General features: G+C 54.1%; 3 protein-coding genes across 3 annotated transcripts in view; 2 read left to right on the plus strand and 1 right to left on the minus strand.

The window, feature by feature from the left end:
* Positions 1 to 7,215, plus strand: part of LOC134009213 (calmodulin-regulated spectrin-associated protein 3-like) — a 13,032-nt gene extending 5,817 nt beyond the window's left edge. Inside the window, 14 exon segments of the mRNA XM_062448939.1 lie at positions 386 to 419; positions 422 to 478; positions 728 to 779; positions 1,101 to 1,162; positions 1,355 to 1,385; positions 1,689 to 2,059; positions 2,062 to 3,056; positions 3,058 to 3,978; positions 4,119 to 4,234; positions 4,375 to 4,670; positions 4,992 to 5,184; positions 6,153 to 6,271; positions 6,428 to 6,546; positions 6,671 to 7,215. Coding sequence (XP_062304923.1) covers positions 386 to 419; positions 422 to 478; positions 728 to 779; positions 1,101 to 1,162; positions 1,355 to 1,385; positions 1,689 to 2,059; positions 2,062 to 3,056; positions 3,058 to 3,978; positions 4,119 to 4,234; positions 4,375 to 4,670; positions 4,992 to 5,184; positions 6,153 to 6,271; positions 6,428 to 6,546; positions 6,671 to 6,991 — 3,687 coding nt within the window. The 3' untranslated portion in view covers positions 6,992 to 7,215.
* Positions 7,216 to 11,410: 4,195 nt separating this feature from the next.
* Positions 11,411 to 14,739, plus strand: wu:fk65c09 (keratin, type I cytoskeletal 19). The gene is made up of 7 exons (XM_062448940.1): positions 11,411 to 12,003; positions 12,143 to 12,225; positions 12,505 to 12,661; positions 12,791 to 12,952; positions 13,438 to 13,554; positions 13,701 to 14,594; positions 14,728 to 14,739. Exons 1-7 carry the CDS (start codon positions 11,560 to 11,562, stop codon positions 14,737 to 14,739), a joined length of 1,869 nt encoding a protein of 622 aa, XP_062304924.1. The 5' UTR covers positions 11,411 to 11,559.
* A 22-nt stretch (positions 14,740 to 14,761) lies between these two features.
* Positions 14,762 to 21,989, minus strand: LOC134009215 (uncharacterized). Its single transcript, XM_062448941.1, has 9 exons — positions 21,527 to 21,989; positions 20,508 to 20,567; positions 20,332 to 20,413; positions 19,726 to 19,846; positions 19,506 to 19,645; positions 18,987 to 19,150; positions 17,600 to 18,100; positions 17,158 to 17,224; positions 14,762 to 15,664 (listed from the first exon to the last, which is right to left on the minus strand). Coding segments are annotated over exons 1-9 (2,040 nt in total). The 5' UTR covers positions 21,529 to 21,989.
* Between the last annotated feature and the right edge of the window lie 558 nt (positions 21,990 to 22,547).

Below are 22,547 nucleotides of genomic sequence, written 5' to 3' on the forward strand. Positions count from 1 at the left end.
GGGGGGGGGGTAGTGTGTGTGTGTGGGGGGGGTAGTGTGTGTGTGTGGGGGGGGTAGTGTGTGTGTGTGGGGGGGTAGTGTGTGTGTGTGGGGGGGTAGTGTGTGTGGGGGGGGTAGTGTGTGTGTGTGGGGGGGGTAGTGTGTGTGGGGGGGGGTAGTTTGTGTGTGTGGGGGGGGTAGTGTGTGTATGGGGGGGTAGTGTGTAGTATGTGTGTCTGTAGGTGTGTGTGTGGGTAGTGTGTAGTATGTGTGTCTGTAGGTGTGTGTGTGCCTGTTGGTTCTGTGTATGTGCGTATTGGCATTTGTGTGTGTGTTTGGCGTGTGTGTTTATTGGAATATTTAGCATTGGTTTTTGGGTATTTAGTATTGGTGTGTGTGTCCTCAGGTGAACATCATGGCCTTCATCTCTGAGCTGCTGGCTGGTTTGAAGTGGAGAGACCAGAGTTCGTTCAACCCCTACAGCCTCTAGACCTCACAGGTGTGTGTGTGTGAATGTGTATGTGTGTGTGTATACCGTATGTGTGTACGTGTGTGTTTGTGTGAGGATCAATTTGACAAAACATATGTTTTCGTCCAACACTGCTTCTCACATTGATAACAATGAACAAGGAGTGTCTGTTGTCCTGTTATAATATATGTGGGAACGATTTCATGTTATTATAACATGCTAATAACATGTGGTTGTTATGGTAATGTGGTTGTTATGGTAACATGTGATGTTTCTCAGATGCCTCTGGGTTGTTAGACTGCACCAGCCCAGTCAGTGGGAACAGCAACAGGTAAGACACACACACACATACACACACACACACACATACACACACACACACACACACACATACACACACACACACACATACACACACACACACACACACACATACACACACACACACACACACATACACACACACACACACATACACACACATACACACATACACACACACACACACACACATACACACACACACATACACACACACTAATATTGTTCTGACAAACTGTATTACCTCTCATGGTGTTTATGATTGGTTGCTCCTCACAAATGAGGTGTGTGTTGTTCCTGGTACTTTACTGTCATGTCTGTGTGTTTGCAGCGGCTCTCCCTCCTTCATCTTCAAACAACCCTTCGTGCCCATTTCATCCCCTGTGTCACCAGGTAAGAGGAGGAGGAGGAGGAGGGGGGTGGGAGGGCGGGAGGGAGGGAGGGAGGGAGGAGGGGAGGAGGGGAGGAGGGGAGGAGGGGGGTGGAAGGGAGGGAGGAGGGGAGGAGGGGAGGAGGGGAGGAGGGAGGGAGGGATGGAGGAGTGACTGGGCCGGTCTCTTACTGTAGCTCTTGCTTCTCTAACAGAAAAGCAGAACTGGACCAAGAAACAGATCAGGTAGATTGCGATCATGTTTCTTCACTTGACAGTTGTCCTCCCTTGCATTACAATACTTACAGACTTACTGAATACTTTCCCCCATCCCTCCTCCTCCCCTCCCCTCCTCCTCCCCTCCCCTCCCCTCCTCCCCTCCTCTCCTATCCTCCTCTCCCCTCCTCCCATCCTCTCCTCCTCCCTCCTCCCCTCCTCTCCTCCCTCCTCCCCTCCCCTCCTCCCTTCCTCCCCTCCTCCCCTCCTCCTCTCCTCCTCTCCTCCTCTCCTCCCCTCCTCCCCTCCTCCTCTCTCCTCTCTCCTCTCTAGTCGTCCTCTTTCGGCTGTAACCTTCGGCATCCCGTTCGGCCTGGACAGCGACGTGGACGTTGTCATGGGCAACCCGGTACGTTCCGTCAGCACAGACAGCCTGGTGGTCGCCGTGGTGACATCGCCTCCGCTGGGCGAGCTTCCCGCCATCGAGGAGGTGGTTCCTCTGGCTGCACATGCCCCCCTGAGAGGGGGAGGGAAGGACAAGGGGAAGGGGGGAGGAGGAGGGAGGCGGGAGCCGCGACTGCGTCCTGAGGGCGCCCCCGCTGGTTTCTTCCTGCATTCTCCTGAGGAACAAGACACCGCCCAGCTCAGTAGCTCCGCCCCCTGCCGCTCCGGCTTGCTGCAGAGGCCCGTGGGGGGGTGGTCGGGGGGGAGATGGGGGGGGAGGGCGACAGACGGAGGAGGGCAGAAAGGCACCGGCGCACGTCGGTCGGTTCCCGTGACGACGACTCCGTCCTGCGTGACGGCAGCATGGACTCCTCCGAGGCGTCTGACGACCTCCCAGGGAACGCCCCCGGCAACCTGCGCCCCGGCAACCCTCACCCCAGCGACGGCGGCCCCCATGGCGACGGCGGTCTCCACGGCAACGGCCCTCGGATGACGAGCTTCGCCGAGACGAGGAGAGAGAGGAGGTCCACCCCCACCACCCTCATCCGCACCCCCATCAACCCCTCCACCCCGGGGACCCCAGGCCGGCTGGACAGCCCAGGGGTGAGGCCCCCGGAGGCGGGCACAGAGGCCTGGGAGCTGGGGGCCCGTCTGGAGGAGCGCAGGAAGAACATGGAGGCCCAAAAGAGGAGGATAGAAGCCATCTTCACCAGACACAGACAGAGGTTGGGCAAGACAGCCTTCCTGCAGCTGAAGAGAGAGCAGGGAGAGGGGGGAGGAGGGGGAGGGGATGACAGTCTCACCCTGGAGGAGCGCCTCACCCACATGGAGGAGCAGCTGGAGGAGGAGGAGGAGAAGGAGGGGAAAGTTAAGGAGGAGGGGAATCTCCGCCCTCCCCTGCCGCGATTGGAGAAGCAGGTCACGTTCTCCGTGGAAACCAGGAAAGGGGCGGAGCAAGAGAACGAGAAGGGTCAGGAGAAAGGAGGGCTGGAGCAGGGGGGAGGAGGGGGAGGAGGGGGAGGAGAGGGGGTGTTTGTGGAGTACAGTGAGGTGGTGTCTAAGCTGAGCGAGGCTCTGAGGTCTCTCCAGAGCGACATGGAGAAGCTGACAGAGCAGCAACAGCAGCTCATGACGGGGAAGAGACCCGCCCCCCGCCACCCCCCCAGGACCCCCCCTAAGACCCCCACCAAGACACCCCCCCGCACCCCCAGCAGGACCCCCACCAGGGCCACCAGCAAAGCCTGGGTCATCCCCACCGGGCCCCCCCACCCCCTCCAAAAACTCCTCCCCCTCCCGCCACGCCCACCCCCCTCCCTCCTCCAGCTCCCCCAAAATGCCGCTGTCTTCCTCCTGCCCCGCCCCTCGCACCAAGATCCCATCCTCCGCAGTGGCCCCCAGACGCCAGCCCCCCCAGCCTCCACACCCCCGGCCCTCCGACCTCAAGTTCCCCCCCCTCACCCGCGTCCTCACCCCCCCGCACACCGTGGACACCCTCCCCCACCTGCGCCGCGTCTCCCCCAGCCGGTGTCACCTCCAGACCTCCTCGTCCTTCCGCATCGGGGGCCCTCGTACCCCCCTGGAGGAGGGCCCCCCGGCGGGCCCCCCGCCGGCCCCCGTGCCCGACGACACCGCCTCAGAGACGGGCTCCAGCGAGACGCCCACCCAGTTCAGCCTGGAGCTGGAGCTGGAGGAAGGCTCCGGGCCGGGGGGAGACCTGGCCGAGTTTACCCAGCCCAGGAGGGCCCCGACTGGGGCCGGGAGCAGCTCTGGAGGGGGAGGCTCTGTGTGCTCCTTCGAGAGTGACACATTGTCGCTGTCAGCTGCCTACAGCGTGGGAGGAGGAAGAGGAGGAGGAGGAGAGGGAGGAGAGGGAGGAGGAGTGAAGCGTCGCAGCCTGTTGGAAGTCTCCATGTCGTCACTCGGGGGCCCAGGAGGGGGCAGCGACGAGCCGACAGACTCAGAGGGTCAGGAGATCTTCTCCATAGACTCCATGAGCGACCACACGGAACCAGCAGGGGAACCCGTGGAACCTGGAGAGGAGCTGGAACCCAGGGTGGAACCCAGGGAGGTGGTGGAGGAACCCAGGGTAGAACCGACGGAACCAACGGGAAAACCAACGGGAGAACCAACTGGAGAACGCAGTCAGCAGGAGACTAGAGGAGTTGGGTTCTTCTTCAAGGTGGGTGTCCCGCGGAGAGGGAGGGAGGGACTTCCATCTTATACTGTGTGAATGATGAATGCTGATCAGGTGTGTGTGTGTGTACCTGGTGTGTGTGTGTATGGTGTGTGTGTACCTGGTGTGTGTGTGTGAGAGAGCAGGAGGGCGACCACAGTGAGGAGGAGATGGCCCAGAGGAGAGCAGCCCTGCTGGAGAGACAGCAGAGGAGAGCAGAGGAGCTGAGGAGGAAGAGACAGGACCAGGACACACTCACCAGGTACACACACACACACTCACCCACCAGGTACACACACACACCAGGTACACACACTCCCCAGATGTGTGTGTTCACACACCTTCACACACACCTACCCCCCCAACAGAGCAGTATTAACACCCCCCCCCTCCTGTTCCCAGACCCCCCTCCTCTGAGGACAGGACAGGCTCTGTCCCTCGCACCCCTCCTCCCACCTCCGGCCCCTCCCCCACCCCCACCCCCACCCCCCCGGCCACGCCTGGTCGCCGTGGCGACTTCACGAGGACAGAGTACGCCAGGAGGCACCAGCTGAGGATCATGGACGAGCTGGACAAGGTGCTGCGGCACAAACCAGCCAATCAGGGGCGGGCTTCCGTCAAGAAGGCCCGCCCCCGCCCCCGGAGCGTGACTAGGGAGGAGTCACAGCTGTCATGCAGTCCTGCCAAGAGCACTATGGGTAATGTAGTCCTGCCAAGAGCACTATGGGTAATGCAGTCCTGCCAAGAGCACTATGGGTAATGTAGTCTTCATTTAGAGAACCATGAGTTATGTTGTCTTCTTAAATGGTACAGTAGTATTGATGTGTAGCTCTGGGTTATGTATTGACCTCTTGTCATTTATGTATTATTCATTTAGTGCGCTAGGACTGATGTGGAATTCACAGCGTTCTCAGTAATGTTGAGTTACCCCCTCTCTCTCTCTTCCCCCTCCCTCCTCCCTCCTCCTCCTCCCTCCTCCCCCTCCCCATCTTCCCTCTCTCCCCCTCTTCCTCCTCTAGGTTCTAAACTGACGAAGGTTCACTCCCACTCCTCCCTCAACCTGGCAGCCACGGCTGAAGACAAGCCCACCACCACGCCCACCACCACGCCCACCACCACGCCCACCACCACGCCCACCACCACGCCCACCACCACGCCCAACACCACCACCACGCCCACCACCACCACAGACTCTCCCCCAAAACCACCCAGGTAACTACCCTCTCTCTCCCCTCTCTCCCCTCTTTTGTTCTCCCTCCCCCTCATGTTTTTCAGTCACATTCCATTACTCAGTCTTGCACACTCACAGCCACACCTATCCACACGCTGGCACACACCCACACATGCACACAGACACACACAGGCACACACACACACACACACAGACACACACATGCACACACACACAGACACACACACACATGCACACACACACACAGACACACACACACATGCACACACAGACACACACACAAACACACACACACACACACACAGACACACAGACACACAGACACACACACACCCACACATGCACACCCACACACACACACACACACACACACAGACACACACACACAGACACACACACACATGCACACACATGCACACACACACACAGACACACACACACACATGTACATGCACACACATGCACACCCTTCCTGTCTCTTCTACTTCATGATAGTATTCCCACATGCACAAACTCTGCTTGCTCCTTTTACAATTACGTAACGGATTAAAAACATTAATTACACACCTGTCACATTCTCCCCTGGGGCCCTCTCTGTCGGTCCGTCTATCTCTGTCTTGTGTGTGTGTGTGTGTGTGTGGGTGTTGTGTGGGTGTGTGTCACGACATTGCTACGTGAGAGTCAAACCGAGCACATGCTTGAGACCCGTGCGGCTGGTTCAAAGTCACAAACTTTCATGATGCCGTCAATTCTCTACTCACTGTTTTTAAAAGCTTGTAAAACAAAACAAAACTTAATGTTATAATGAGAAACAACACTTTATATCCTAATGTGAATTCCCTCTATTGTCAACAACCGCTCATATTTTAACATCATGGAAGTACACGTCTGTGTGAAATGACTCAGCAGTCCCTGAAGACATGTCAGCGTCACCAAAACGTCTGATTGGCTGATTAACCCTGCGTTGCCTCCACCCCCCTCCCTACAGCCACCCTGAATCGCCCTCGCGGCTGATGTCACAGAGCAGACTGGCCAATCAGAACGGAGATAAGGACTGGGAAACCGGCTCCAATGGATCCTCGCCCGCCTCAATCCCAGAATACACTGGTGTGTGACCAACTGACAGAAAACAGGAAATAGAATGAAAAACTGCTGTCAGACCCTTACGACTAAGTTTTTATGATTTTATGATTTTATCTCTATAATTGTAATGTGTGTGTCTATGTGTGTGTGTACATGTGTGCGTGTGTGTGTGGTCCTCAGGCCCTAAACTCTTCAAGGAGCCGAGCTTCAAGTCCAACAAGTTCATCATCCACAACGCCCTGTCTCGCTGCTGTCTGGCCGGCAAGGTCAACGAGGAGCAGAAGAACAAGATCGTGGAGGTTCGTAAGTTAGCGTGTCAATAACGTTTATTTTAAAAGGCACCTTTCATGCTTTCATTCACTCCAAACCCCCCCAATCCCTCTCCCACCTCCACCCCATCCCTCCCCCACCTCCCCCCAACAGGAAATGGAGAAGAGCTCAGCCAACCACTTCCTGATTCTGTTCCGCGACTCCAGCTGCCAGTTCAGGGGCGTGTACACCCTAAGCCCCGCCTCCACTTCCTGCGCCGAGGCCGAGGAGCTGGTCCGATTGGCCGGTGTGGGCCCGCGGGTCATAAGCCCCGCCTTGGTGGAGTCCATCTACAAGTACAGCTCGGACAGGAAGCAGTTCAGCTGCCTCCCGGCCCGGACCATGTCCATGAGCGTGGACGCCTTCACCATCCCTCGACACCTCTGGAACGCTCGCAGGACCAGCACGCCCAGGAAGACCACCCTGCTCAAGTGATCCTGACCCAACACACACACACTGAGATATACACACACTGAGATACACACACACACACACTGAGATACACACACACACACACACTGAGATACACACACACACACACTGAGATATACACACACTGAGATACACACACACACACACTGAGATACACACACACACACACACTGAGATACACACACACACACACTGAGATACACACACACACACACACTGAGATACACACACACACACACACTGAGATATACACACACTGAGATACACACACACACACACACTGAGATACACACACACACACACACACTGAGATACACACACACACACACACACTGAGATACACACACACACACACTGAGATACACACACACACACACACTGAGATACACACACACACACACACACTGAGATTCACACACACATACACACTGAGATATACACACACACACTCTGAGATACACACACTGAGATACATACACACACATACTGAGATGTACATAATACAGGAATGAACACATCCTAGGGATGACACACACACGTGCACACGCAGGGGCATTCTGACACACACACTGCAACCCCCCTCCCCCTGCCCCCCACACCATCCTAGTCCTGCATGGGACACTGCAACCTCTCTTCTCAACAGTTAAGATTTCCTTCTCTCCCCTATATACGCATGGAAGTGGTACAGTCCGCTGTGCCTGAGAGAGAAGACCCAGAGACTCAACCACTTTCCGGGGGGGGATACACCACTAAGAATTCTCTTTTTCTACAAACATCTTTATAGTTCATATCTGAGTAGTAGAACACAGGAAAATACACCTAACCTTTCACTCACTCAAAAAGTATCTTTTTAGTTAAGATTTTCTTGTTTGAAAAGACTGTAATTACAAGATGACAGCTTCTTTCAGTAAAAGTGGATTTCCTCAAGCTTTCAGTTGAGTTGCGTGTCTGATGAAGCAATGTGTTTTTTTCTTATAAACCTAGCATTCTTCTGCCTTGAGTCTAGCAAGTACAGGACTTTTATTTGGTATCTGTAGTACTTGGGACTTTTATTCTACAAAACAAAGAAGACATTTGGGGAAACTTTGACCCAGACTTTGGGAAAGAGAGATAGCTTTAATCACATTTGCATCTGTTTGTTGTGAACCGAAAGAAAGACAGAAAGTATTGAGGACGTGTTTTTAGCCATGAGAATCAAAGATTGTAAATACATGTGTTGTCGTCATCAGACTGACTCCTCCTGCTGCACCATGGTAACCATCGTTACTCCCCTCGTGATGAATCTGTGCTTGACTGATCTTGTCTGGCACCATGGAGCCAGTGGCAACCCCTCGAAGGCACTGAGCCACGCCTACTCCTGGCAGGCCAAAGCAAATGCTCAACGTATCTGAAAGGTTGTTGGATCGAGTACGGCTGGATCCCACTGTGATTGGACAGGGGGGGCTTGGCCAGGTGACATCACAGGGGGGGCTTGGCCAGGTGACATCACAGGGGGGGCCAGGTGACATCACAGGGGGGGCTTGGCCAGGTGACATCACAGGGGGGGCCCAGCCCATCACCCCACACAGGCCATCAGGCCCAGCCCGTCACCCCACACAGGCCACCAGGCCCAGCCCATCACCCCACACAGGCCACCAGGGTCAGGCCCAGCCCATCACCCCACACAGGTCACCAGGCCCAGCCCGTCACCCCACACAGGCCACCATGCCCAGCCCATCACCCCACACAGGCCACCAGGCCCAGCCCATCACCCCACACAGGCCACCAGGGTCAGGCCCAGCCCGTCACCCCACACAGGCCATCAGGCCCAGCCCGTCACCCCACACAGGTCACCAGGCCCAGCCCATCACCCCACACAGGCCACCAGGCCCAGCCCATCACCCCACACAGGTCACCAGGCCCAGCCCGTCACCCCACACAGGCCACCAGGCCCAGCCCGTCACCCCACACAGGTCACCAGGCCCAGCCCATCACCCCACACAGGTCACCAGGGTCAGGCCGTCACCCCACACAGGCCACCAGGCCCAGCCCGTCACCCCACACAGGTCACCAGGCCCAGCCCATCACCCCACACAGGCCACCAGGCCCAGCCCATCACCCCACACAGGCCACCAGGGTCAGGCCCAGCCCGTCACCCCACACAGGTCACCAGGCCCAGCCCGTCACCCCACACAGGTCACCAGGCCCAGCCCATCACCCCACACAGGTCACCAGGGTCAGGGGTTACACTGTTTATAACCCCTGGACCTCCCCCCCTAAGAAAAGCAAAAGAGGAATAAAGTGTCTGTTTCCAACCTGATTCTGAATCCCATGCATGTTTCAACGTGACTGATGCACACACACACACACACACATAGTTACACACACAATGTCACACACTCTCACATAGTCACACACACATACTCACACTCACGCAAAGTCCGACACATACCCAGGAGGGTGGAGGAGGGAGGGTGGAGGAGGAGGGGTGGAGGAGGAGGGGAGAGAGATAAGGTGGTGCCTATGCTCAATGTACTGTATATTGTTACTTCAGACTTACTGACATTTACAACCTGTACCCTGGTGATATGACATTTGACACATGAACACACACAAACTCACACATACATGCACACACACATACTTACACACATGCACACACACACAGGTACACCCGCACACACACACAAAGACATTAGTGTGCTGCATATGTACACAGGCCTGTACTTGTCTCTTTCAAACACACAAACACTCACACACTCACACACACACATACATACACACAAGGAGGGATGGAGAGAGGAAGCAATGGAAGGAGACACAGACAGAAGAGGAAAGAAGACAACAGCGGACTATCAGTGATAGAAATGTAGAGACACACACTCACACACACACACACACACACACACACTCACTCAGACACTCACACACAGGTGAATCTCAGTAAATGTCAGATGTAATGGATCAGCTGCAGGGTATGTTCTGTTCTGCAGCACCTGCATATTCCAGCCCTCTGCAGGAATGGAGAAAACCACACACAAACACACATTTACAGATGCGTACACACATATGCACACACATGCACACACATACATGCAGACACACCCATACCTGTATTTGTTTAGATGTTAAAAACTTTAGTGCCTAACTTCCTGACTAAGCTCATTACCTAACAACTCTCAACAAAGATTTATTACAGAATCAGCTTCCTGATTCTTAGTCTTTGACATGCTTCATTAAACATTCCCACGAGTGAGAACTCTCCCCCCCCTCCCGCCTCCCGTCCCCCCTCCTCTCCCCCCTCCCCTCCGGTCCCCCGTGTCTCTACCCCTCCCCTCCGGTCCCCCGTGTCTCTACCCCTCTGATTCCCCCCCGGGGCAGCTTGGATGTGAACACTGCACAGGCTTCATCTTGCTCCACCCTGTTGGCTAACACACGTCTTATCTCTCTCTTCCTCCCTCTCTCCCTGTTGGACCCATTATACAACTTTATTTTGTTGTGTCACATAAAACTGCTGATTAATTAGCACCACCAACGTGGTATATAAACAAAACAAAGTTGTATAATGGCTCCAACACATCTACACTCTCCTTTCTCTCTCTCCTATCTCTCTCCTCCCCTCCCTTCTCCTCTCCTCTCTCTCTCGTCTCATCTCGCTGTGACTGGTGTGACATGTAAGTTTGGAAAGTTCACTACAGTTTTGCAGCCGGAATGGTTTCATTTGAATTTCTGGATGTCAAGATTAATTTGTTTGATTCATTTTGTTGGTTCACAGTAAAACTATTTGCCGTTATTGTGCTTGGTTTACTTCAATCAAGCGCCTACTGACACGACAATCTGGATGCATGCACACACACACATATGCACACACACACACTTAGTGTAGAGTAATGTTTTTCTCACATGAGGGTAGTGCCCTGATTATGTAAAAGAATGATTGTGCTTTTGTGTTTCATGACCACGAGACACCAATTTAAACCCACAAACACCTACGCCTCTTCTCCCCCTTCTTCTATCTCCCTCTCTCCCCCATTCCCCCCCTCTCCTCTCACCCTCTCTCTCTCCCCCATTCCCCCCCTCTCTTCTCTCCCTCTCTCTCCCCCATTCCCCCCCTCTCCTCTCTCCCTCTCTCTCTCCCCCATTCCACCCCCCCTCTTCTCCCTCTTATTCTCTCTCCTTCTCTCTCTCCCCCATTTCACTCCCTCTCCCCCTTCTCCTCTCTCTCTCACCCACCACTTTTCTTCTTCTCTCTCCATTCTCCTCTTTCTTTCTCACTCAACCCCCTCTCCTCTCTTCTCTCTATACCAGAGACATAGTTCGGAGATCGTTATATAAAACAACAGAACAAATGCTTGAGGGCGTTAAACCACAGGTGTCCAATCGGACTCCACCGGGGCGGGGCGTGGAGAACAGGCGTCACCCCGTATATATATCCCCGGTCCTTAACGCATGAAGACTTCACACACACCAGACGACGAAAGAACCCGCACACCACGGCGTCCCATCAGCACGCGCGCAGCCACGGCAGTAACGATAGCGGACTGAAGTCTCTCTAGCGCTTAGGCAGTTGTTGTGTTTGAGAAACCGCAGTTATGACGCTGGTCGGTCAACGGTACTCTGCTCAGTCGTACTGCGGATCCGGAGGCCACCGGGCGATGTCTCACGCGGGGTCTTTGGGCTCCGTGCGCTCCAGTTTTGGGGGCGGAGGCAGTGGCTTTAGCTATGGATCCTTCGGTAAAGGCTTCGGGGCTGGTGGTGGGGGAGGAGGGGCTGGGTTTCGTATGGGCTCGGGCGGAGGCGGCGGAGCAGGGTTCGGGGCCGGTATGGGTGGTGGTATGTCCATCGGTTTCACCGGGAACGAAAAGCTGCACATGCAGTCCCTGAACGACCGTTTGGCGCACTACCTGGATCAGGTGCGGATGCTCGAGACCACCAACCGCCAGCTCGAGGAGAAGTTGAAGAGCTTCACTGCAGCCAAGATAGTGACTCAGGACTTCACCGTGTACGACCACCAGCTGAAACCGCTCCGAGACCAGGTAGGTCTGACAGTCTGGCTCGTGCTTTCACACTCTAATCTAATTGCTGTGATGTAGGATTCAAATTATGCAGATTTTTTTTATGACACACACACACACCCACAATCTAACAACGTCCATCCGTGTTATTCTTTCGCAGTTACTGTCTGTCATGTTAATGAACACGTACCTGGCTCTCGAGATCGATAATGCCAAACTGGCGGCTGACGACTTCAGAATGAAGTATGTTGTTAAAACCTTCAACTGTTAATATTGTCTGTTGTGGAAACACTAACTGTTAATAAAGTATGTTGTTGAACACGGTTATTAACAAGTGTAACTCACAATAAACACTTAGACAATTGGTGCGTAAAATCAAAAGACAGAAAATGGAAAGAGGCAGCCTACGCAGAAGTACATTTTTAATTTTGATGTTTAATGTCATCTTGGCCTTTGCTACCTCCGTCACGTGCGAGCAAGTTCTTATTCTGTGAAACACGCATCTCTGCGTGTGGTTGGCAGGTGGGAGACGGAGATGTCCGTGCGTCAGACGGTGGAGGGAGATATCGCGGGACTGCGGGCTCTCCAGCGAGACTACAACTCAGCCAACCAGGCCTTGGTCCAAGACCTGAACTTGCTCATGGAGGAGCACACAACCACAATGACGATCCATCAACAGGTTAACCTGTTTACATTGATCATTTGTAGCATCTCTCTTTCCACCTCTCTTTCCTTTTCTCTCTCTGTCCTTTTCTCTCTCTTTCTGTTTCAGTGTGTTCAGAGATGATCTCTAACACCCTCCCTCCAGGACCTGGCGACCCTGCATGGCCGGCTGGGCGGTACAGTGAATGTGGAGATGGCAGAGTCCCGCACCTCAGACCTGGCTCAGGCCATGGCTGACATCCGTGCAGAGTACGAGGCCGTGGTGGAGAACAACCGCCGCCAGGCCGAGGGCTGGTACATGACCCAGGTGTGGAGCACATACACACACACCAGGCCGAGGGATGGTACATGACCCAGGTGTGGAGCACACACACACACACCAGGCCGAGGGATGGTACATGACCCAGGTGTGGAGCACACACACACACACCAGGCCGAGGGATGGTACATGACCCAGGTGTGGAGCACACACACACACACCAGGCCGAGGGATGGTACATGACCCAGGTGTGGAGCACACACACACACACCAGGCCGAGGGATGGTACATGACCCAGGTGTGGAGCACACACACACACACAGGCAGATACACACACAGGCAGGTACACACAAACACCAAGGAGTTTCATTGTGCATATGCAAAACATTTTCCCTTTGTGTGTTTGTCTGTGTGCATGTGTGTCTCTGTGTATGGGTGTGTGTGTTTGTGTGTGTATGTGTGAGTGAATGTGTGTGTATATGTGTCTCTGTGTATGTGTGTGTGCGTGTGTGTGCGTGCATGTGTGTGCGTAGGTAGAGATGAAGAAGGCTCAGGTGATGGAGGTCGTGACCTCTGAAAGCTCGGACATGAGCGAGGGTCGGAACCATGCCACGGCCCTGCAGATTGAGCTGGAGGCCTTTTACATGGCAGTGAGTCTCACACACACACACACACACACTCACACACACACACACACACACTCACTCACTCACTCACTCACTCCTCCCCAAATGCCACCTTCCTCCTCCGTAACCCCACCTTCCTCCCCTGTCTCCCCCCTCCCTCCCCCCTCCAGAATGCCAACCTGGATGATCGTCTGTCGGAGGTGGGTCTGCAGTTCCACCAGCGCCTGGTGTCGGGGTCTAGGCTGGTGTCGGGTCTGGAGCAGGAGCTGGCGTCCGTGAGGGAGGGCGCTCAGCGGCAGGCTCAGGACTACCAGATTCTGCTGGACATCAAGAGCCGCCTGGAGGTGGAGATCACCACCTACAAGCAGCTGCTGGAGGGGGCCGGGGGGGTGGCTGGGGGGACCGGGGGGGTGGCCGTGGGGGGGGGCAGGGTCTCTAGGAGCCTGGTCACAGAGATGAGTTCGTCCGGGGGTGGGATCGGAGGTGTGGGGCTGGGCAGGGCTGGGCTAGTGATGTCGTCAGGGGGCGGGTCGTCGATGGCGGTGAAGTCTTCAAGCTCCTCCTTCAGCTCCGTCGCCCAAGCGGGTGTGATGTCATCAGGGGGTGTCGGGGGCGGACTGGTGGGGTCGTCGGGCGGGGCCGTGACGATGAAGTCTGGCAGCTCCTACAGCTCCTCTTCGGGCGGGGCGATGATGTCATCAGGAGGCGGGGCTACGATCGTCAGGTCCAGCAGAACAGAGATTTCCTCTTCCACCGGCTCCAGTGACCCTGCATTGATTACGTCATCAGGAGTTGTCGGGGCCCTGACGATGTCATCAGGAGGCTCCGCCTTGTCTGGCCTGGGGTCCTCCGGGATGTTGTCAGGGGGCGGGGCTACGATCGTCAGGTCCAGCATCACGGAGGTCTCCTCCTCCGCCCTCGGCGGCGAGGCTGGCGGACTGGCCACGATGACATCATCAGGAGGTGCCGCGCTAGCGCCTGTGGGCGGGGAGGCGGTAGAGATCTCCGTGGTGACCAGGTCCAGCAGCTCAGAAGTCTCTTCCGGAATGTCCACTGGAGGGACTGTGATGTCATCAGGTAGGCGCCGCAGTGGGGTTCCTACTTCCTGGTTTCTAAGCTGAGCTCAGCTTTCTAAGCTAACTTCAGTGTTGCCCCTCTCTATTCCCCTCCCCTCTCTACTCCTCTCCTCGTTCTCAGGTGGAGTCGTGATGGAGAGTGGAACAGCCATGCTTCAGTCTGCTGGTGGGGCTGTGATGTCATCAGGCGGTGCCGGCTTGGTATCAGGCGAGATTGTGCAGTCCAGCGCCGTCGAGTTTAGCTCCTCCTCCTTCAGTAGCTCCTCCTCCGGTGGTGAGGTGGTGATGTCATCAGGAGGCGCAGGAGAAGCAGCGGTGTCGATGGCATCCGGAGGAGGGGCCTTGATGTCTGGAGGCTCCGCTGAGATGTCATCAGGCAGCGCTATCTTGTCTGGTGGGGGCTTGGAGATGATGTCATCAGGCGGTGGAATGGTGATGGATGGGGGCTCTGCTGTGATGTCATCAGGAGGCGCCATTATGTCATCAGGTGGTGGAATGGTGGTGGATGTGAATTCAGCTGTGATGTCATCAGGAAGCACCATGACGTCATCAGGTGGTAGCATGGTGATGGATGGGGGCTCTGTTGTGATGTCATCAGGAGGCGCCCTGATGTCATCAGGTGGTGGAATGGTGATGGATGGGGGCTCTGTTGTGATGTCATCAGGAGGCGGCCTGATGTCATCAGGTGGTGGAATGGTGATGGATGGGGGCTCTGTTGTGATGTCATCAGGAGGCGCCCTGATGTCATCAGGTGGTGGAATGGTGGTCGATGGAGGCTCTGCTATGATGTCATCAGGAAGCACCATGATGTCATCAGGTGGTGGAATGGTGATGGATGGGGGCTCAGCTGTGATGTCATCAGGAGGCGGCCTGATGTCATCAGGTGGTAGCATGGTGATGGATGGGGGCTCTGTTGTGATGTCATCAGGAGGCGGGTTGATGTCATCAGGTGGTGGAATGGTGATGGATGGGGGCTCTGTTGTGATGTCATCAGGAGGCATCATGTCCAGCAGCTCCTCCTCTTCCTCCAGCTTCTCAGTGGGAGGTGAGACAGCGCCCTCGCAGGTTTAAAGAGGAATTACATCACAGCCCCTGATAGTGGGGGAGGTGAGACAGCGCCCTCGCAGGTTTAAAGAGGAATTACATCACAGCCCCTGATAGTGGGACTTTTTTTAATTGCAACTTTATGGAAGACAACTTAAATAACTGTAACTTTATTGAATCAAACTTTATTTAATGCAACTTTTATATAAGATACATGTATTGACTGCAACTGTCTAGCATCGTCTCCATTGTGATAACATCGTTTAGTTATCCTGCTGCCTGTCATCTCTAAACAGCTCTTCATTTCAACCAACCTCCATTCCTCTCCCTCTCTCTCCACCTCCCCTCCCTCTCCTCCCTCCCTCTCTCTCCTCCCTCCCTCTCCTCTCTCTCTCTCTCTCTCCTCCCTGTCCCCTCTCTCTCTCCTCCCTCCCTCTCTTTCTCCTCTCTCTCTCTCTCTCCTCCCTCCTTCCTTCTCTCCCTCCCCAGGCACAGTCTCCAGTGGGGAAATCATAATGACAACAACAAAGTGATTTTACTCATGTCCTGAACACACACACCTTCTTCCTCTTTGTACCTGTACCTCTTTTCTTCAGTAAAACAATGAAACAGGAAGCGTGTGTGTATTTCTTCTCACCTTTGGTGGAACCACGGTTCCTGAACAGAACCTTGATGATTTCAGGTGGAGTCTTTGTTTGATGAACAGGTTTTAACACATGGGGTAAAAACATCTCTACTGTTAATGACTGTAAAGATCGAGAGAGAAAGAGAAAGGAAGAGAAAAAGAAGAGAGAGGAAAAGGTAGAGAGAGAGGAAAGGAGTGAGAGACAGATTAAAGACATAGCAACATTGTCACTATCTTTTATCGAGTCAAATAAACTTTCTATACGTCTACACAGCCCTATTTGTGATCAATAAATCAAACAGTCAATTAGTCAAACAACCAGTGAATCAATCAATCAACAGTCAATCCATTTGATTTTTAATGAATCAATTAATCAATCACCATCTACAACTAGCTGGTTGGATATTGTTATATTCATGGCAGACATCCTATATAGCTAATACAACTCTTAAGGCTATTTAGTAGCTGAGCAATATCGTTGGATTAGCTGAAAGGCCTAGCAACAATATGATTGATTACATGGGGTGGCCAGAGAGATCTGATTGGCTGTATGGAGGGAGTGGGGAGATTTTATTTGCTGTATTGAGGGAGCGGGGAGATTTGATTGGCTATATGGAGGGAGTAGGGATGTGATGGGTTGTAGATAAGCTGCAGGTGTGGTTGCTGAGTTTAAGATGCAGGCTGGAGTACAGACAACAGCAGAGGAAGGGTTGGGCTGGACTAACACACTGGGAGACGAACACACTGGGACCACAGTTAGAGAGAAGAGGAAAGCCACTGCACATGGTCACTATCTCTCTCTCTCCCCCTTGCTCTTTCAACCCCTCTCTCTTTCTCCCTCAGAATAAGATGAGAGAAAATATGTATCCATTTCCTGCTCACGGGTTCAGGGTTCAGGGTGCAGGAGTCAGGGGTCAGAGGTGGTCCAGGCAGCCGTGTCGCTCCCTGGCTGGTCAGAAGAGGGGTCAGACACGCTAGGGTTCAGGGAGAGGGGGGCGTGTGGGAGGGGGAAGAGGGAGTGCGGGAGGGGGAGGAGGGCGTATGGGAGGGGGAGGAGGGCAGGTTGGGGGGTGGGTGAGAGGGGGAGGAGGGCAGGTTGGGGGGTGGGTGAGAGGGGGAGGAGGGCGTGTGGGAGGGGGATGAAGGCAGGTTGGGGGGTGGGTGAGAGGGGGAGGAGGGCAGGTTGGGGGGTGGGTGAGAGGGGGAGGAGGGCAGGTTGGGGGGTGGGTGAGAGGGGGAGGAGGGCGTGTGGGAGGGGGAGGAGGGCAGGTTGGGGGGTGGGTTAGAGGGGGAGGAGGGCAGGTTGGGGGGTGGGTGAGAGGGGGAGGAGGGCGTGTGGGAGGGGGAGGAGGGCAGGTTGGGGGGTGGGTTAGAGGGGGATGAAGGCAGGTTGGGGGGTGGGTGAGAGGGGGAGGAGGGCAGGTTGGGGGGTGGGTGAGAGGGGGAGGAGGGCGTGTGGGAGGGGGAGGAGGGCAGGTTGGGGGGTGGGTGAGAGGGGGAGGAGGGCAGGTTGGGGGGTGGGTGAGAGGGGGAGGAGGGCAGGTTGGGGGGTGGGTGAGAGAGGGAGGAGGGCAGGTTGGGGGGTGGGTGAGAGGGGGAGGGCATCGGGGACTGGGACGGTGTGTGTGTAGTGGTGTCGGTGGGTGTGTGTGATGGAGTGTGTGTAGGAGTGTGTGTAGGGGTGTGTGTAGAGGTGTGTGTAGGGGTGTCGGAGTGGGTGTCGGAGGGCGGGTGTGTGGACGTTGGTTCTTGTGAGTCGTTGCACACGACTTCTCCCTCTGCGACATACCACACCTCGTTGTGTCTGTTCAGCAACTTCAGGGGACTGGACACACACACACACACACACACAGAGACAGCAGTCAGGGCAGGAGACAAAGACTAGAACAAAGTGTGTGTGTACCTGTCGTAGGTGTGTACGTGTACCTGTCGTAGGTGTGTGTGTGTGCCTGTCGTAGGTGTGTGTGTGTGCCTGTCGTAGGGGTGTGTGTGTACCTGTCGTAGGTGTGTGTGTGTACCTGTCGTAGGTGTGTGTGTGTACCTGTCGTAGGTGTGTGTGTGTGCCTGTCGTAGGGGTGTGTGTGTACCTGTCATAGGTGTGTGTGTGTGCCTGTCGTAGGTGTGTACGTGTACCTGTCGTAGGTGTGTGTGTACCTGTCGTAGGTGTGTACGTGTACCTGTCGTAGGTCTGTGTGTGTACCTGTCGTAGGTGTGTGTGTGTACCTGTCGTAGGTGTGTGTGTGTACCTGTCGTAGGTGTGTGTGTACCTGTCGTAGGTGTGTGTGTGTACCTGTCGTAGGTGTGTGTGTGTACCTGTCGTAGGTGTGTACGTGTACCTGTCGTAGGTGTGTGTGTGTACCTGTCGTAGGTGTGTGTGTACCTGTCGTAGGTGTGTGTGTGTACCTGTCGTAGGTGTGTGTGTGTACCTGTCATAGGTGTGTGTGTGTGCCTGTCGTAGGTGTGTGTGTGTACCTGTCGTAGGTGTGTGTGTGTGCCTGTCGTAGGTGTGTGTGTGTACCTGTCGTAGGTGTGTGTGTACCTGTCGTAGGTGTGTACGTGTACCTGTCGTAGGTGTGTGCCTGTCGTAGGTGTGTATGTGTACCTGTCGTAGGTGTGTGCCTGTCGTAGGTGTGTGTGTGTGCCTGTCGTAGGTGTGTATGTGTACCTGTCGTAGGTGTGTGTGTGTGCCTGTCGTAGGTGTGTGTGTGTACCTGTCGTAGCCCACTCCGTAGTGGTAGGACAGGTTGTAGGGCGCATGCAGGAGCTGCAGCTGCTGAGAGAGCAGGTGAGCGTGGAGTCTGGAGGAGACCGACAGCATCCAGCCCCCGTAGCCCCGCACGTACACATCCAGGTCTGGCATGTCTGTGAAGTACAGCTGCACACACACACACACAGACCGTGGAATCACACACACACATACACACACACTCAGAGAGGGAAGGACAGGCAAATAGGTTGACTCTTCGGATTAGTTGTCATGGAGACAGATAAGTGATATGCAGAGATAACCTGGGTTTCCATGAGATGGAAACGATATCTACATATACACTGTGAACAGAGATTGTTGAAAACGTTGACCCGAGATTTGATTACCCCTGATCATTCTCCTCTGTCTCTCTGTCTCTCTCTGTCTCTCTCTCTTTTTGTCTCACTCCATCTGTCTCTCTCTCTTTTTTTCTCTCTCTCAGTCAATCACATTCTGATTGGTCTGTGGGGGGGAGTGAGCTAACCTTCTCATTGGTGGGTGAGGGAGGGTTGTCCTGATAGGCTGATGGAAGCAGGAAGTTGAGGGTGTAGACGGCAGGCTCCCAGACCCTGGTCTCCTCAGGAACCCTGACCAGCACCGGGGCGGTCATCTCCATCTGGAGTCCTGACACACACACACAGTCACATACACACACATACACAGGGCCACACACTGGGCCACACACACACACAGGGACCCCGTACCTAGGTGGTTGGCTCCAGTGATGTACTGGAAGAGCCGTCTGAAGGCCATGGCTGCTCCCACACCTAGGAAGTAGGCCTCCGCATCAGTAGACACCCAGCGAGTAGGGCCGTAGTGGCGTACCTGGAGCACACACACACACAGTCACACACACACACACACAGAGTTACATATACACACACAGTCACACACACACAGAGTTACATATACACACACACACAGTCACACACACACACAGTTACATATACACACACAGTTACATATACACACACACACAGTCACACACACACACACACACACACAGAGTTACATATACACACACACACAGTCACACACACACACACACACACACACACAGTCACACACACACACACACACACACAGAGTTACATATACACACACACACAGTCACACACACACACACAGTCACACACACACACACAGTCACACACACACACACACACACACACATAGTCTCCTACACACACACATGAAAGATGATACATGGTGGTGTGCCATGTACATTTGATGTGTGTATGTGCATGATTGTGTGCTTGCGCGTGGGTGTGTGTGCATGCTTGTGTGTGTGTGTTTTAGAAGACGCTCACCTCATATTGGTCTGTTTTGCACACTAGCTCATACTCCAGACATTCTCTCGACTCTGTGCAGAAACTAGAGTTTGTGCTGGGTCTGTGAGAACACAAACACATATCAACACCTTGGAGATATCCACACACACACACACACACATATATATATATAAAGAATAAGGAGATGTTCTTACCCAATGCCACTCTCAGCTGTAACCATCAGAGCCCACACCACCAACCCTGAGAAGATCAACCTGAAAGCGCACACACACCCCCCTCGCTCAAGTCAAACCTGTGTGTTTATTTGTGTGTGTGTGCATGCGAGAGAGAGAGAGGCAGGTGTTTCACTGCAGATGTAAAGTGGAACACATTATCCTCTGAAAGAGAGAGGGAGGGAGAGAGAGAGAGAGAGAGAGAGAGAGAGAGAGAGAGAGAGAGAGAGAGAGAGAGAGAGAGAGAGAGAGAGAGAGAGAGAGAGAGAGAGAGAGAGAGAGAGAGAGAGAGAGAGAGAGAGAGAGAGAGAGAGAGAGAGAGAGGGGGGGGGGGGGGGGGAGAGGTTTTGCTGCATCACCATGCCAGCTCCTCTAAGAAGCAAAGGCATTTTAAGGTCACCATTGGTACGTTACAGATCCATTATCTTAAAAACAACCTTGGAAGTCTATTAGGACGTTACAATTACCCAAACAAGCCGCTTATATCCGCCCAAGTAGCAGTTATTTAAAGGGTGTAATCGAGCCAAACCTGTCGTTATGCGGTAGACGGGGTGGTACTTCACCTAGCCCTACATAAAGTAACATCAATGCTGCAAATTAAACAGAAGGGAGCAGATTTAAGGTCAAATGCAGCCAACGTATACATTGAAACACCGCATCATCGGTGTAGCTAAGTGAGTTTTTAAGCTAGCGTAAAGTTCAGACGTTAACTTAACGTCTGAATCATACACCAGGCTCCAACGGACCCGGGAGTTGTATAGACGCAGTAGGATCGAACTTGGAAACGGACAGGTAACATAGCTGGAGCCTCCCTCCTCCCTCTCTTTGCTGTGACCAACGACACTGCGACATCACCGGATAACTGCATCCGCCCTATCCACACCAACTGAGATGTGAGGATGACATTGGGAAACTTTTCCTTCTTTTATAGTGTTTCCAATAAACAGCCTATGGCTATCTACGGCACGTCAGTGGAAATCTAACAATTCACTTTTACTCACATTGCGACGGGGTGTGTCACTGTCCGGTCCCGTGTCGGGAAGTCTGTCCTCCTCCGGTAAAGAGACGGCTGAACGGTCCGACCGGTAGAATGTTGATCACCTCAGCCTCAACGACGCCGGGGTTTTATACTGCAGTTTGCAGCTCGCGCATCTTATGAAACCCGAGCGAGCTTTGGTCCGGTAAACTATCCGGGAGGGGGGGACGGGGGACCGGACGCGCGCGGAGGGATGTCATACCCGGTGCGCGCATAGCTTGCAGCCTCCTTCCCAATATATACACACACACACACGCTCTCTCATCCATACTCTGACACATCCGAATATTTTCAGGGAAATGCTTTTATAGTCCATTTAATAAACACACACACTGCCTGTTTCTGACCCAGGCTGTGCTACCTACCTACCTGCTCTGTATTCAACCCTGGGATATATCTGCTGCTTGTCTCTCCATCTCTCTCCCTCTCCATCTCTCTCTCTCCCTGTCTCTCCATCTCTCTCTCTCTCCCTGTCTCTCCATCTCTCTGTCTCTCCATCCCTTTCCCTCTCTCTCTCCATCTCTCTTTGTCTCTCCATCTCTTCCTCTCTCTCCATCTGTCTCTCCATCTCTCTGTCTCTCCCTCTCTCTCTCCATCTCTCCCCCGCTGAAGTCGGCAGATGCTGGTTCCCTTCTACCTGTCTCTCTCTCTCCGTCTCTCCCTCTCTCTCTCCATCTCTCCCCCGCTGAAGTCGGCAGATGCTGGTTCCCTTCTACCTGTCTCTCTCTCTCCGTCTCTCCCTCTCTCTCTCCATCTCTCCCCCGCTGAAGTCGGCAGATGCTGGTTCCCTTCTACCTGTCTCTCTCTCTCCGTCTCTCCCTCCCTCTCCAGATGCTGGTTCTATCTGTCCACCAGTATAACCTTGTTTGATACGTCTGATGAGTGACGAGTAGAACTTGGTTCTTTAATGTTGTAAATAATGTAACAGAACCTACGCCTCTCAGGCTACTTACCAGGCTACTTAGTGCAACCTTGTCTCCTTCCCT

Source organism: Osmerus eperlanus, chromosome 22, assembly GCF_963692335.1.
Source record: "Osmerus eperlanus chromosome 22, fOsmEpe2.1, whole genome shotgun sequence".
NCBI lineage: Eukaryota > Metazoa > Chordata > Actinopteri > Osmeriformes > Osmeridae > Osmerus > Osmerus eperlanus.

Bases quoted from the DNA above. Each gene is read 5' to 3' on its own strand.
- wu:fk65c09 (XM_062448940.1), top strand. From the start codon at position 11,560: ATGACGCTGGTCGGTCAACGGTACTCTGCTCAGTCGTACTGCGGATCC. The intron at 12,662-12,790 runs GTTAACCTGTTT...CCCTCCCTCCAG, and splicing joins CAATGACGATCCATCAACAG to GACCTGGCGACCCTGCATGG. The intron at 12,953-13,437 runs GTGTGGAGCACA...GTGTGTGCGTAG, and splicing joins AGGGCTGGTACATGACCCAG to GTAGAGATGAAGAAGGCTCA.
- LOC134009215 (XM_062448941.1), bottom strand. The intron at 19,847-20,331 runs GTGAGCGTCTTC...TGTGTGCTCCAG, and splicing joins GCAAAACAGACCAATATGAG to GTACGCCACTACGGCCCTAC. The intron at 15,665-17,157 runs GTGAGCAGGAAA...TAAACCTGCGAG, and splicing joins GCACCCTGAACCCTGAACCC to GGCGCTGTCTCACCTCCCAC.